Source organism: Gymnoscopelus braueri, assembly GCF_963280865.1.
Source record: "Gymnoscopelus braueri genome assembly, chromosome: 13".
Taxonomy (NCBI): domain Eukaryota; kingdom Metazoa; phylum Chordata; class Actinopteri; order Myctophiformes; family Myctophidae; genus Gymnoscopelus; species Gymnoscopelus braueri.
The window spans coordinates 18,407,926-18,422,529 of NC_137615.1; the positions used below are offsets into that span (position 1 = coordinate 18,407,926).

Consider the following 14,604-nt stretch of genomic DNA (forward strand, 5'->3'; position numbering starts at 1 on the left):
TGTAATTTTCCCTGTCTCGGATGTGGTTGTAATTTCTACTCAAAAGAGGGGTACGCGTTCTGTAATGATCATTCCAGGCCTCTACCAAGCTCCCCTCGGAAATCCCAGAGGTGAAGGAGAAAGAAGGCAAGAAAGACTCCCGACATCAGACGAGCTGTTTTGGCTTTGAGGTAAGCGGAGTCCTCGGAGCATCTGTGAATTCAATGAGTCGGTGAGAAGAGGATTTCTTCCAGCAAGAATGTTTATTAAAAAACATCTCAGCATGTTGGTAAAACCTTATGTGACATGGTGTCTATTTAATATAATAAGCAATTTCTCAGAATTTCCAAAATCCCATCTATGTTTTCATGTGTACAGTGTGAGGACAAGGGGTATAACATCTTAACTGCAAAAAGTTGAGCTAAATGTATGCAAAAGAAATTATTGCCTTCAAACAATTCTTAAAAGATTCCTCCATTTCTTTTTTTTTACTTCAGACGTTTCAGAAATCATTTAATTGGAACATTTGATTTACACATTATTTTACAATGCCCGTTTTTTTTTTTTTTTGACAGTATAAACATGATTTATGAAAGCGAATAGGAGGCAGCAAGATTTCAAGAAGGTTCATTTTGCTGTCCCGTGTCAGACTGCAGTTTTGAGTCCATGTGTCTCTCAGCGTCTTTATTCACTACACTAACACAAGGGTGCCCACGGAGGTAGAAACGCAAGGGTTTGGTGGCCCATTCCCCATGGGACTCGATTCCAATGCGGTGCGCCGACACCAGCCCTCGGAAATCTGGTGGGTTGGTTTGGGGATCTTCCTCCAGCCACACCTCCGGGTCTGAGGCTAGGTCTCGACGGTCAAAGCTACGGGGTATGTCCAGAGCCTGGCACAGTTTGGAGGGTCCATTGCAAAGTTCCTTGTCCTTCAGCTGCCTTGCTCCCTCTCTGCGCTTGGCCGCCCGCAGCTGCCTCATGAGATGCAGACCCTGCAGGGGCTCCAGAGAGCGCAGAAGCACAGCAGCACCTTCCCCTAGACAAGTTAGACAACAACACACGATATCGTTGTCACTGTCGGTGGAAACCTTGTACTGTATGTCCCACAAGTGTTACTTTTCAGGATTCAAGTTAAAAATAGCAATAATGGATATGCAAAAAAAAGTGTTGTTTTGAGCTTGTAAAACTATTTTTGCTACTTTTGTGTGACACTATAGTATAGTATAGTACGAAGCAGGGCATTAATCCCCCCCCCCCCACAAAAAAAAAGTTACAATATGGAGATAAGAGGTTACTTCCCGACAGCAACAATATGCATTAGTCACCAAGGCTCCAGTCGGTCTACTTCCTTTTGCCCTTTCTACACGAGGATACAAAAAAAAGCCAACTACAATGTAGTTATTAATGACAAACGCTTAGAGAGGAAAGCATATTAAAACCTGCGATGCCTTTAATGTGACACTGCAAACAATCCTTTTTCTTATGATCTCATCTACATGAAACAGGGTGTGGAGTTTGTTTTAACAAACTTTGTCAGAGTATGCCTAAACATGGGAAGAACTGCTATAGTATCTACCTATTTTCAGTGGAAATGGCTGCTCAGCATTGCACACCACACACTGACTGTTGAATGTCAAGTGTTTTACCTTCACTGGACACGTTCATGCAGAGGTGGATGCCGTAGATTGGGTACACATAGATTGTGCCTGGCTTCATGAACATTGCAGTGTTTCTCTCTGTGCGTTTGCCCCCAGCTGAGTGAGAAGCTCTGTCCTCTCCTCCGAGGTAGGCCTCCGTTTCCACTATTCTTCCGCGTAGCTCTGTACCATCTGCACAGCGGCGGACCAACACCTTTAAAATGGGTTTAAATGGTTACATGTCAGGTCTTTAGGCCAGTCACAATTATTACGTAATCGTCTAATCGCAATTATTTGAGATAATCACAATTATTTCGTCAATTGTTTCCATGTTGAAAAATGGTAATATATTTTCAAACATTTTCAAAAAATTATGCAAATAGCAGATCTTCAAGCTCACAACGCGTCGCTATGCGGCACGTTGTGAGATCGGCTATTGACACTATTAATGTTTTTTAAGCTCAGTATTTTTTTTGTATATTTAAGTTGTGTGTGATATCTGCTATGTGCAACTTCAAAGCCTACAAGCCAAACAGAAATATGTTCGACAAAAAACACAATTAAATCGTGAAATCGCAATTATTTGAGTGACAATTACTCGTGACAGCCCTACAGGTATGGTCCGTAATGTCATTGGAACAATTACATGGAGCCAGCTGGACTGGATGATTTTTTTTTGTGCTCTTGGGGGTGCATGAAAGATTAGACTACTTTTTGGATGCGGTTTGCTGTTCATTAAGCCCCCCCTGGAAAGTTACCATGAACATGAGGAAGGTCACTAAATTAATCTTAAGAAAACATGTTCTTGCAGAACAACACCGATGGCATGAAAAAAAGTGGGAAACCTTTCAGACGAGGCCGTGTCTCCGTTTCTGACACATCATTCAGAGACACAAGTGGAATGGAATTTGAAATGATTTTGATACCTTGCCAAGAAATGCTTTAGCCAGACTGGTGCAAGGCTGGTTGAAGAATTCTTCTCTGAGTCTGTGCACTGGTTGATCCTTTATGAAATAAGGGCTATGAGCCATCTCATCAGGACTGTTCATCTCAGCAGCTGGTCCCTGGGTTACAGGCAGTGATGGAAAAGGTATTCACATTGTTTACTTCAGTAAAAGTATCAATACCGCAATGTAGACATATGTAAAAGTACAAAAGTATTGGTATCAAAATGTACTAGAAAATACTCATTATGCAGAATGTCCCATTTCACAAGTTTTCAAATGCATAACAATCGTTTGAAAATGTATATATGGCTGAAGTGGTTAATGTATGTTTTGTATAATAATATAAATCTACAAAGTAACTAACTAAAGTTCAAGTAAAAGTACAATATTTGCCTCTGAGATGTAGAGGAGTAAAAGTACTGAAAACTGGAAATACTCTAGCAAACTAAAAACACCTCAAACTTGTACTTAAGTACAGTACTTGAGTAAATGTACTTAGTTACTCACACCACTGGTTTCAGGACTGTTCATCATGCATGTTGTGGTTTTGTGGTTGACTGCTGGCCCCGAGTCGATCTTCCTCTTACGTCCTACCATCTCTTAACACTTACAGTTCACACGACAGAAAGATACTGAACCAAAGTTTAACATTGTATATAGGTCATTAGCATAATGGTCATATGGCGTTCATTTGCAATACTTATTTTGTCAAATAAAACAAAAATAAAATGGAAACATTATGGGCCTGCAGAAATGTGCCTATTTATTATAACTTACAGATAGTTTTTTCTTTAGTTAAGTCCATCTGAAGAATATCACTAACCATTGTGTGTTAGCTATAATAGATTATTATAGCCTTCTGTAGTATACTGGACACTATGTTGCCTAGCTTAATGTGCAATTCAGAATCATTGTATAAGATTTAAGTTACAAATCCTAGCAACTGCAGATAGCCTATAACGGCAACGGTGTCTGTGTCTGCTAGTAACCGATAATAATAAAAGACATGTGCTCAATCGATGGTAGTAAACACACTACAGTAAAGCTACTAGACGTCAACACAGGAAGTCAAACTTTGTTTTGAACGTCTTAAAGGGACCGCGTGACATTTTTCAATGATCCAGTCTCTCCAGTTTGAGGTTTGATGGAGATGATTAGGTAGGATGGATGATGCATGCATGCTCAGATGCTGCTGACTAATCTCTTATCTTATCTGTACCAAATTCCGAGAATTACAATTTGTTGTGTAAAGGTCAGGGGATTTTAGTATAATCTGAGCGTTTCTAAAAAGTCTTATTTTTCTGATCCCCTGACCTGTATAAACACATCTACGTTTTTTTTTGCTTTTGCCATAGGGGTTTCGATTTATGCAGAAAATAAAGTACTGGTTAATGGTTAACATACATTTTAGCCAGGATATATAGAGCAGTTATAATTTATAAGTTATTACCATCACTTATAACTTATAAGTGCAAAATAAGTTAACCATGACAATGTTATCCGTAAGAACTGAAGTGAACCACTCATAACCCTGAAAATCCAGGCTTAAACTTGAAGTTATACCTTTGTAGTAGGATTTAGAAGACATTTTTAGAATGAGACTCAGGTCTTAAAGGAGTAGTTCACCCAACAAAATGACTTATTTTCAATTAATAACACACCCCATGAACCCTTGGATTCATCTTTTTTCTTTTTTTGTCGCATTCCTAAGCCAATAATTTGATGACCGGGTGTATTTCCGGTAGGAGACACAAAGAGTCTACTTTGTGTCTCCTACCGGATTCATTAGCATCTTTCCGCCGGTAATCAAATTATTGATTAGGAATGAGACAAAAACTAAAAAGAATCCATGAATTCAAGGCTTCATGGAGTGTGCAATTGATAGAAAATAAGATTTTTTGGGGGGAACTACTCCTTTAATTAGTTAATCTTTCGCCTATAATGATATGCCCAAAAAATTTACACCATGGTTAAAGTGGTTAAAGGGACTGCATGATACGTGTATATGTTACAGGGATTCCAGTGTCCAATGGGATGCATGCTTCATGAAGATGATCTGTTCCCATCATCTGCCCAAAGGGGGTGTTTGATGCTTGCTGTATGAGGACAGAGTTGAGCAAGACTACAACCCCCATGCATTTGCCTTTTCCTGGTTCCTGGTCATGATGTCTTATCTTCTCAGTCTCATTAGAAAAACAGCCCACTCTATGAGGTTATAAATAGTGCTTTGTGTTCTCGTGCTTGCCCGTGCCCAGGAAGTGGATGGCGCCAGTTTGGCCCCAGGCAGATTTGGTCCATGTGCCATTCTGGAAGTGTACCAGTGTGTAACATGACCATACACAACATGAGAAAGCTGGAAGTGTACCAGTGTGTGACATGACTACACACACAACATGAGAAAGCTAACATGCTGACTGATTAAAAAAAGATCTCCATTCATATCTCAGTTTTCACCTTTTCACCTTAAACCCATTAAGACCTGAGGCCGATTCTACAAATGCCTTCTAAATCGGTAGTTCTCAAACTTTTTCGTGCCAAGGATCCCCAAAATTATAGGTATTTGGCCGCGGACCCCATCTGAAAATGTTTTGTGCCAGAGACCCCTATAGGCCTAGAAGAGAAGATTTACGTTAAAACAAATCAAAATTATTCAACATTTTTCAACACTTTCAAGATTGGTAATTTCTTTTCTAAAATAGCAGATATACAAGCTTGCAGCGCGGCACAAAGTGACACTATGTGAATCACTATATGTAGATCTGATATTTTTTAATAGCCAACACTATAATCTAAAATTACAGATACTTTCCCGGTTTTAATGGGTTAAACTGCAAATGGCATAACTCAGTATTGGATCCTGTTCCAAATATGAAATGCAATTTCAAGCTGACTGTAACTTATGTGGCTCTGTTGACAGACCTTGGTTCCCAAAGGACCTCTTGTCGACTGGCCATGGTTTATGCTTATGTCATCAGAAGATTTGTTCCTATATAAAAATAGAAATGCGCTGCAGCAATGTCCCTGGGTTATCTGCAAGCTTCTCTGTAGCATCTTCAAGAAAGCCTTTTACATTCCCAAGCAGGCTCCTTAAAAAAAATAAGAAGAAAAAAAAAGAAATTGTACCCCGTGAACCACTGACAGTTTGGTTATGTTGATCTGTAGGTGAACCCTCTGTCACATTCAAGTCAAAGCCAGAATAGCAGGTTAAAATATGTAAAACAGTTGAGCTGAATCAAACCAGGTACGGTAGTTAAATTATATCTGTAATATACTGGGGTTGTTTGTTGACGTTACAGCCTCTGATATTGTATTTGCGTTGACTGTGCTTCCGCAGACTACCGGCAGTAGTCTGACATTAGTCTGACGTAGTATGACATTCTGTATAGTAGTGTGTATATCTGTCTGTCTCTTACTGTATATGTCATCATGATTTGTGTGCATGGGGTTCTCATCTTAAACAAGCTCAGTGCTTAATGAGTCTTCCAGTTTAGTAGACCTTGTATTGTGAATTTGTACTTCCATGTACTGTTATTCTCATGTCTTACTAAATAAAAGTACATCCATCCATCCAGTGATGGTGAAATCTGGGCCTTGCAGAATACTTTCAGTATAGTCACCCTGCCACTGCTAATCTGAGCAGCCACAGCTCGGCTGTACTGTTGCATGCTGGATTCCTTTCAACTCTGCCAAGAGCCGGAATAACAGTACCTCTTATTAGCAGGGATGTCTAAGATTAATCTGCGGTGTGCAGATGGAAAAACAGATTGCATCTTGAACTGAACCCTTGAACCGCATCCCCACAACACTGTGAGCCATAGAATCCAACGATGAAAGAGAGCGGCTGATCTGCTAGAGATGATAAACTCTGCTCTACAACATATAGCCCCAACATACTGTAGCCCCATGGAAATAAATAAACATTATCTATTTAACTAACTATTTATTGTCCGTTTTACATTTGTTCTTTTGCGTGATAAATTATTTATTCAAATGTTAAATCATTCAGTGTAATTTAAACTTATACATGTTCTCTGTTGTTTAATAATTATATTTTTGTGTTACATGAATGCAAAATTAAGCACAGCAAAGTGAAAATGTAGAGGTTCAGTTGCTGCTGCGAAAAAGGACTCTTTGTTCAAGTCCTATGAGTGGCATAGCCAGGTGTTCATCTGCATCGTCAGTGTTTGATGGCATTAATTATTAATTGGACCATCATTAATGTTTCATGTTGCTCTTTTCTTGTTTGCTGCAGAGGTGTCCTGTGCACTGCAGGTGGCTGGGTAATCAGGAGGAGGCAGATTATTCACTAGTCAGTGCGATGCAGTTCATGATTTGATTTGATTTGATTTTTTCTTTATTAAAGTGTCATGCTTCCAAAGGAAGCCCAGCCCATATGGACTTACAGGACACTAGTATTTCATTTGACAAACGATGAACCGACATAATAATTCAAAAACAATAAACAAACAAATAACAAACTAAAACACTCAAGCTTCCTGCCCATGGCAGATTACATAAATACAACTTAAAATACAACATTGGGCCTGTTACCTCACATCTTAACAGAGGACCGGACAAGAACCTATTTGAAGAGATGAGATTGTCTTCTACTCCAGGCACTAGAAACAAAATGTGCCGTCTTAAATACCTCATAATTAAACAACCACTCCAACTTCTGGCCATCATCTTGCCAGAATAGATCAGGTTTTTGTTTTTGCATTACATCAAATAAAGCAACCCTCAAATCGTCATACAGAGTACAATAAAACATAAAATGGAATTCATTTTCGACATCTTTCAGGTCACATACATTGCATATCCTATTCTCTTCTGGCACAGCTGAGAACCGACCTACCTCAATAGCAAGAGGCAGGATACCAGCTCTCAGCTGAGCACACAATGACCGCTGGTTTCTGGTTAAAAAGGATTTGACATAGGACTCAGTACCAAAACACTGCTTAATCTGGACATATGATCTAAGTTTTGGCTTAGACCATATGTCGTTTGACCATTTCTCTTTGTAATTACAAAATATCTTTTCTTTCAACAGGTTAATGTTACAACGAAGCATATTATGAAACATATAAGCCAAATCTGCCTCTCTGAGAATAGAAAACACTTCCTTTATCCAGGGGTCATTGTGAGCCTTAGCCCAGTTGAAGACCTTTTTTGTTAGCCTACCCTCTGGCAGATTAATGAGACGGTTCCACAACCGTATCACTTCTCCCTTTTGCCTAATCTCCATCGGTTCCCAACCCATATCTCCCTGGATTGCAAGAGAAGGGGCAAATGCATGTACCCCAAGGAAACACCTTATGGCTCTATTTTGGATAGAATTGACTTTTTTGACATCCTTAAAACCCCAAACACCAGCTGCATAAACAAGAATAGGACAAACACATGCATCATAGAGCTGTGAGTATGTGGAATAACCAATATCTTTACAGAATTTCATTTTACTAATAATTGACCCAACAGCTCTACCTGCAGAGTCTGCCAAAATTCCAATTCCAAAATCATAAGACATAAATTCATCTAGCGTAAAGCCCAAGTACTTATATGCATCAGCATAGTCCAGCGCCAGGGTACCAAATGAGAAAATCTGAGAAGATCTTACTGTACCTTTTTTTCTAAAGTGCATGATCTGAGTTTTACTCTGGTTGATCATAAGCCTCCATTTTGAGCACCAGACTTGAACAATATTCAGCATCTTCTGTAGATTATCTCCAGACTCTGCCAGAAGGACTATATCATCCGCATAAAGTAAACAGTTTACAACAATATCATCCAAGATTACCCCTAAACCTGAGTTTTTGATCTCCTGGACTAGATCATTAACAAAAATAGCGAATAAAGAGGGAGATAAAACATCTCCCTGCTTCACTCCAAATGTTCATTGTTGAGTTACTGTACCTACAGTACTCTAAGAAGAAGAAGCTTATATTTTCTGGCTGAACATAAGGTGGATACAGTGTACAGTGTGTGTGTGTGTGTGTGTGTGTGGGGGGGGGGGGGGGGTATATTCACATTAACTTTCCTTTGTGGATTTAAGAATTCCTCCTGCGGTTGGTATTTGACAATAGTTCAGTTCTATTCTGCATTCATTGCACAACATCATGAATGTTGACAAGAATAACTCAATTTACTCTCAGTCTCAGTCAACACAGAATGCAGTAGTGAAACAACCGAGGAAGCAAAATTAAATGCACGGCCGGTAGAGATCCAAATTGTGAAATCTTAAATGAGGAAGTCAGTCACAGATGTTCTAAGTTCATGTACGATCAAAAAGGTACAGTGATTTGTTCCTCCCATTCGATTTATCTGTTGTTATTGAAACAATGAACCCCCTGGGCCATGCTGGTTCATGATCAAGAGGCTGATACGACTGTTCCACGCTTCAGCTCACACCTGTGTCTCTCCTATTCAGTCAATTGTGCCTGCAGCCTTATGCTGGTCTTATTACAACAAGGGAGTGGATGCCTGCTCAGTACAGTGTGACCACAGCCAAATCCCTGTCCCTTGCTTTCATTTTTTCTCTGCCCTGGCGGTATGTGGCAATAGTAGTTTTACAGTTGCTCATACATGCTGATCTAAAGAAAGCCTACAGGATATCATTGTACTATATCATAAATACATATGTCTTAAAGTCACTCAATTATGTGTCATGTTTTAACCACTTTTACCTTGGCATCCCAATTATGAGCCGGTCATTATAAATATACGTATATATTTGTAAATATCCCCCAAATCCCAAACGTTTATGATAATAGCAGATCTACAAGCTCAGCTTGTGAGCTTATAGATTGCTTTTTTTGTAGTTAAGTGGTTAATATTCCACAGGACATATCAACAATTTGACCTTGGGTAAAATAAATCTCATTCAGATGATGGTAGAAGATGAGCAGCTTTTATTTTTATTTGACCTTTATTTAACCAGGGAGGAGTAACACCCCATTAACATTAAAACTCTCCAAGTCTCCAAGGGAGCCCTGGGACACAACAGACAGCAGTGCAAATTAAAACAAGCAACGCTAGAGATGCTATAGGACAGAAAGATATTTCTATTAAAGCAAAACTAACAGAAAGAATAAACACAGCTAAGAAATAAGATTGAACGGGAAACAATTTTTTTTTGCTCCTTGGGGGAATGTCTTCAATGGGGAAACTAAAGCCTGATTTATACTTCGTACGGCGTCATATAAATTCACTATAACCTACATGTCACACGTGCGTGAGCAATAACCACACTGCTCTTAGCTGAAAAATGATCACCTCCCCTCCACCTCTCTGGTTGGTTGACAAAAGAGGAAGCGGTTTATGGGCCGACTGACAGTGTTCTTTTGGTTAAACATCACCCTTGCCAGTCAACCCTTTTATCTGTGCCTGATTGATGGCGCTTCAGGGGACCTTGAGTGCTCTTACAGGTCTGGTGTTGCGTCCTAATTGCTGTCTTTGCCCTGGTTCCACCCCACCTCTTTCCTCAACCCCATGGGAGAGTTCACCATTAATTACTGCTACCTCATGGTATATCAATCAGGGACTCCCTGTTGGTCCCTGGCTGGTATTTACCTGTGTTTTCATGGCTGTGCATATGCAACGGATGAAGAAGTCTGAACAGCTCATTCCACTAGTAAAGATATCATCCTTTGCCTGATTTAGGACCATGCATTTGAATTAGAAATAGGTTAGTGATTTTTTTTCATGCTGAGAGGGACCATTATGGGTCACTTTGTACTTTTTTCAGAGTAAAATGAACACTCAAGATTTTCCAGTGTGTGTCCCAAGAGGAAGCTACATAGGCTTTGCTTGTATGAATGACACCTTTAAGATGTAAGGCCACAATAGGAGCATTTGCTAGATCTGTCTGCTATTCATAGTGCCTTTGTAGAACAGTTAGGTATTATACTATCATTAAACTACATATTGTTCATACTTATATTTAATAGTCTCATTTAAAAAGTCAGTAAAAGACGTTGTTTATGTAGAGCAACCACAAAGAACAACAAAACATTTTCCTTCCAACGGTTCTTAGTCATGGAAGGGGAGGCCGGTACTTAGGTGTTCCTGCTACTGAAGAGGTGTTATAATATTTCAAAGGCATGCTTCTGACACCACCCATCTGTCTTCTAGTCACTGGGCAGGCTCAGATAGCTTTGAGTCACACTGTACAGAGAATGATGACCTACAGTACCTGTTTTCAGCCATCAATACATTTTGACAGCAGCTGGAGATTGTTTAAGGGGTATTATATTAACCATTTTACAGTCCCTTTTCAGGCCCTGGAAAACATTACCTCCCAAGACGCTAAGGTTCATTGGACTGCAGGGCAATACCAGAAAGCCACCATTAACCACTTGAACTGTCGCATCCCTTTTCTGGGGGAAACATTTGCAGAAAAATGCCAATCCAAAAGCTCACAACGCGTCGCATTGCCAGGCGTTGTGAGCTTGTAGATCAGCTATTTTCTACTAGATTTGGTGTAGAGGGAAAAAAAAAGAGTACAGAGCCAACCCCAGTCTTACTAATTATACAGGGTTTATCCTGCTTTTTTCATGACTCTAATCCTAAAATATAGGCATCAAAAGTTCACAAAGATTCTGCACACCCATCTTGCCTTTTGGAAGGTACAGCATAGAAAATCACTATAAGAAAATGTAGAAAACACAGCGCACAAAACAAAAACATTTTGCAACGCTGTAATTAAAGTGCTGTGTTCTTTTGCAGTGCAGTGTTGCATGGAGTTCTTTTTTAACCACTTAAGCCCTATATACTTACAGCAGTTGACCAATGTCCCCCAGGGTTCTATACTTATTGTACTGTTGTACTATTTTCAGTGAGCAAGACCGGCGTCCAACTAAGTATAAATCACCCTTAAGGGACAGCTGACAGATATACTGACTGTTATATACATTGTGCTTTTATTGCACTTGTTTTATATTCTGTTTTCACCTTGTACTTGTCCTACTTTCTGTGTTATCTTGTTTTATTGTTATATTATGTCATGAATGTATGCTCTGTTCATTAATGTACACCCTCCCTCCCAAATAAACAAATAAATTAAATGAAAAAGATACTAGCTGCCAGACGCACCGTTACATTCTGAGCATTAATACACTGTACAGGTACATTTTTGCACCCTCTCAGAGTTAAAGTAATACACAGAACTTAGCAGTGTACACTTGTGAGGAGAGGATGATGTATCGTGTACAGAGGATTAGATCCAAGCAGACCTGAGGGAGTCTTTTTCTAGTCTCAGAACCAGGTCCAGGAACCCGGGCCTCTCTGGTGCCCAGCAACCACATCTAAAGAGGACCTCCTGGCCTGTGGCCCCTGTCATCACCTTGTTCTTCTCCTCATCCAGTGGTGGAAGAAGTACCAGCAATACCACAATGTAGAAATACCCAAAGCAACGCAAAAGGCCTGTATTAAAGGGACTACACCCAGTTTGAACACTCAGGCTTTCACAGCAAATCTGGGGTTTTCGGTCTCAAAACAGGCCAAACTGATTTGCACCATACGTGACGTCACGTCAGGGTACAATCCCTCCCGTTTTTCAGTTCAGTTTTCCTTTTTTCTTTTTCTTATTTTTTTTTTAACTTTTTCCACACAGAACCAGGAGATAACATGCATACAAACTGGCTCAATAGCACCCGTGCCAAACAGGACAATGTGGTATTGCAGGTGAAAGTGCTTTATAAGCCAGAAAGAAGTTAGTTGGAATGAGTATAACTGAGGCTTGATTTAGGCTCAAACCTTATGAAAAACGTTTGAGGGACATAAACAATATGATATTATTATTATACTTTTTTTAAATTCATGGTGTAGATCCTTTAAACATTTTACTTGAGTAAAAGTACAAAAATATTGGCATCAAGATATACTTCCAGTGCAAAAGTAAAAGTACCCCAAAAATATATACTGTAGATCACAATGCATTGCGAGCTTGTAGATCAGCTATTTTCAAAAAAACACAAAGTATAGGGTTTAACTCGTTAGTGGTTACTGTGTGTTTTGTAATAATAATCTAAATCCACAAATTAACTTGTAACTAAAGTTCTCAAATAATTGAAGTGGGGTAAAAAGTACAATATACTGTACCTGGAGTGGAGTAGAAGTATAAAGCTTTGAAGAATGGACATACTTAAGTAAAGTAAAAGTACCTAAAAATTTTACTTAAGTACAGTAGTTACTTTTATCACCACTGGAACCAGGTCCAGGAACCCGGGCCTCTGGTGCCCAGCAACCACATCTAAAGAGAACCCCCTGACCTGGCCTGTGGCCCCTGTCATCACCTTGTTCTTCTCCACATCTATTCCTCTTCTCTTGAATCCTCCCAGGTCATGTGAACGTTCACTGCAACCATGATGGAATGGTCTTTTTTTTGTTTTGGTGGCATGCATGTGAAGCAGTGCATGATGTCTGTCTGTCTGTCTGTCTGTCTGTCTGTCTGTCTGTCTGTCTGTCTGTCTGTCTGTCTGTCTGTCTGTCTGTCTGTCTGTTGATTGCTGAAACTCCAAGTTACGTCCCTTGAACTGAAATGGACCGTTTTTATGGCATGGCTCCTCTGAGGTGAGCTTTCTAGACTCTTGCGCGCGCGCTCCTGTGTTTGTGAGTGCGTGCGTGTGTGTCCGAGGCTAATCTCACAAACCGCTTGACCGATTGAATTAGGACAATGTGGACAATGCATTTTATCTACAGAACGGGGGGAAATGTCACAAATTAAATTTAACCTGAATATATAATAAAATCAACTATGAAAAAATGTGGTTGTTTGATCCAATATTTACATATTTGACATTCATTCTGATCAGACAAGCCCCATATAAGCCCAATTGACATCAAACTCCCTGTTAGACTACTGTAACTGAAAACACACATCCCTGCTTCATGGTGACTGATATTGTCCTTCTAATGAATGAGAGGACCATCATTTTTTAAAGAGTTATTTCATGTAAATATTTTTCTTTAATGTAATGTTGCATCAAGGAGTCCTGTAAATCCATGCATGAAATCCATGAAGTCCATGCATTTAATAACTAATCAAAAATGGTCTCTCCATTCATTAGAAGGACAATCAGTCACCAGAAGCTGGGACGTGTGTTTTCAAAGAGTCTAACATGGAGTTTGAAGTTGAATGGGCTTATAAAGGAGGGTGGTGTGTCTGATCAAATTAATATCAATTATCTAATGTCTTAAAACTGTCTGGTGTGGTGGTGTACAAATGCAGGCAATACAAAAATGGGTTCCCACTGAGAACAGGTTACATGGTCTGTACACCAAATACTCAGTGTTAATTTATCCATTTGTAACTCTGAGAGTACAAATGGACCCACCCTTATTACATTTGTACACTTTCAGGGAGAAATGAATACAGAAGAATCTACTGTATGTATGAGTAATGACTGGAAAATCCCTAAGTCGAAGTATGGGAGGAATCTTGGCTACAATGAGGTATAAATTATGGATTGCCACAGATTATAAACATGATCTCCTTGGCTTCATGTCAGCATCTCTAAGGTACCAGTACAACAATGGTGATCCACTCAGTGTTGAATTGTTGAATTGATAAATTGTTACAAACTATACGTTTGTCAGCCATAAATTATATTTTGAAAACATCTATTTAGCTCTCTCAGGTGCTGTGCTTAAGACCACCGACTCAAGTTTAAGAGTCACATATATCTAGTTTATTGTTAATCAATCATGGTATTGCAAGTAATTGGTACATACATTTTGATATAAAAAAATCACACCCAGTGTGAAGTGGGCGGTGTGGTCACAGTGGTCATCACAGTGATGGAAGAAGTGATGGAAGAAAAGTTATATTGTGGACCAACCATTGTACACCCCTAACTTAAAAAAAAACATAAATGTTTTTTTTTAAAGTGCATAGTCCTATTTATAGGGCTATGCACATGTGTCATGTTTCACTAGCCAATCACAGTCCTGAATAGACTGTGATTGGCCAATCACGGTGCAGGGTTAGGGGGGTACAATGGTGGCCAATCACAGCGCAGGGTTGGGGGGGTACAATGGGTGGG

At 39.5% G+C, this 14,604-nt stretch overlaps 1 protein-coding gene across 2 annotated transcripts; it reads right to left on the minus strand.

Moving 5' to 3' along the window:
• Nucleotides 1-259: 259 nt before the first annotated feature.
• Nucleotides 260-3,602, minus strand: mpg (N-methylpurine DNA glycosylase). 2 transcript variants are annotated; one of them, XM_080446384.1, is made up of 5 exons: nucleotides 3,341-3,602; nucleotides 3,071-3,169; nucleotides 2,543-2,680; nucleotides 1,626-1,830; nucleotides 260-1,015 (listed from the first exon to the last, which is right to left on the minus strand). In XM_080446384.1, the coding sequence occupies exons 2-5, from the start codon at nucleotides 3,158-3,160 to the stop codon at nucleotides 597-599; spliced, it is 852 nt and encodes a 283-aa protein (XP_080302510.1). In that variant the 5' UTR covers nucleotides 3,161-3,169; nucleotides 3,341-3,602; the 3' UTR covers nucleotides 260-596. The 2 variants fall into 2 exon arrangements, with proteins under 2 accessions (XP_080302510.1, XP_080302509.1); XM_080446383.1 differs by having other exon boundaries at nucleotides 3,071-3,195.
• Nucleotides 3,603-14,604: the final 11,002 nt, after the last annotated feature.

Coding starts and splice junctions, on each gene's coding strand:
- mpg (XM_080446384.1), bottom strand. CDS start 3,160: ATGGTAGGACGTAAGAGGAAGATCGACTCGGGGCCAGCAGTCAACCAC. Junction 1,831..2,542: donor CTAAAGCATTTCTTGGCAAG/GTATCAAAATCA, acceptor CCCATTTTAAAG/GTGTTGGTCCGCCGCTGTGC. Junction 1,016..1,625: donor CATGAACGTGTCCAGTGAAG/GTAAAACACTTG, acceptor TAACTTGTCTAG/GGGAAGGTGCTGCTGTGCTT.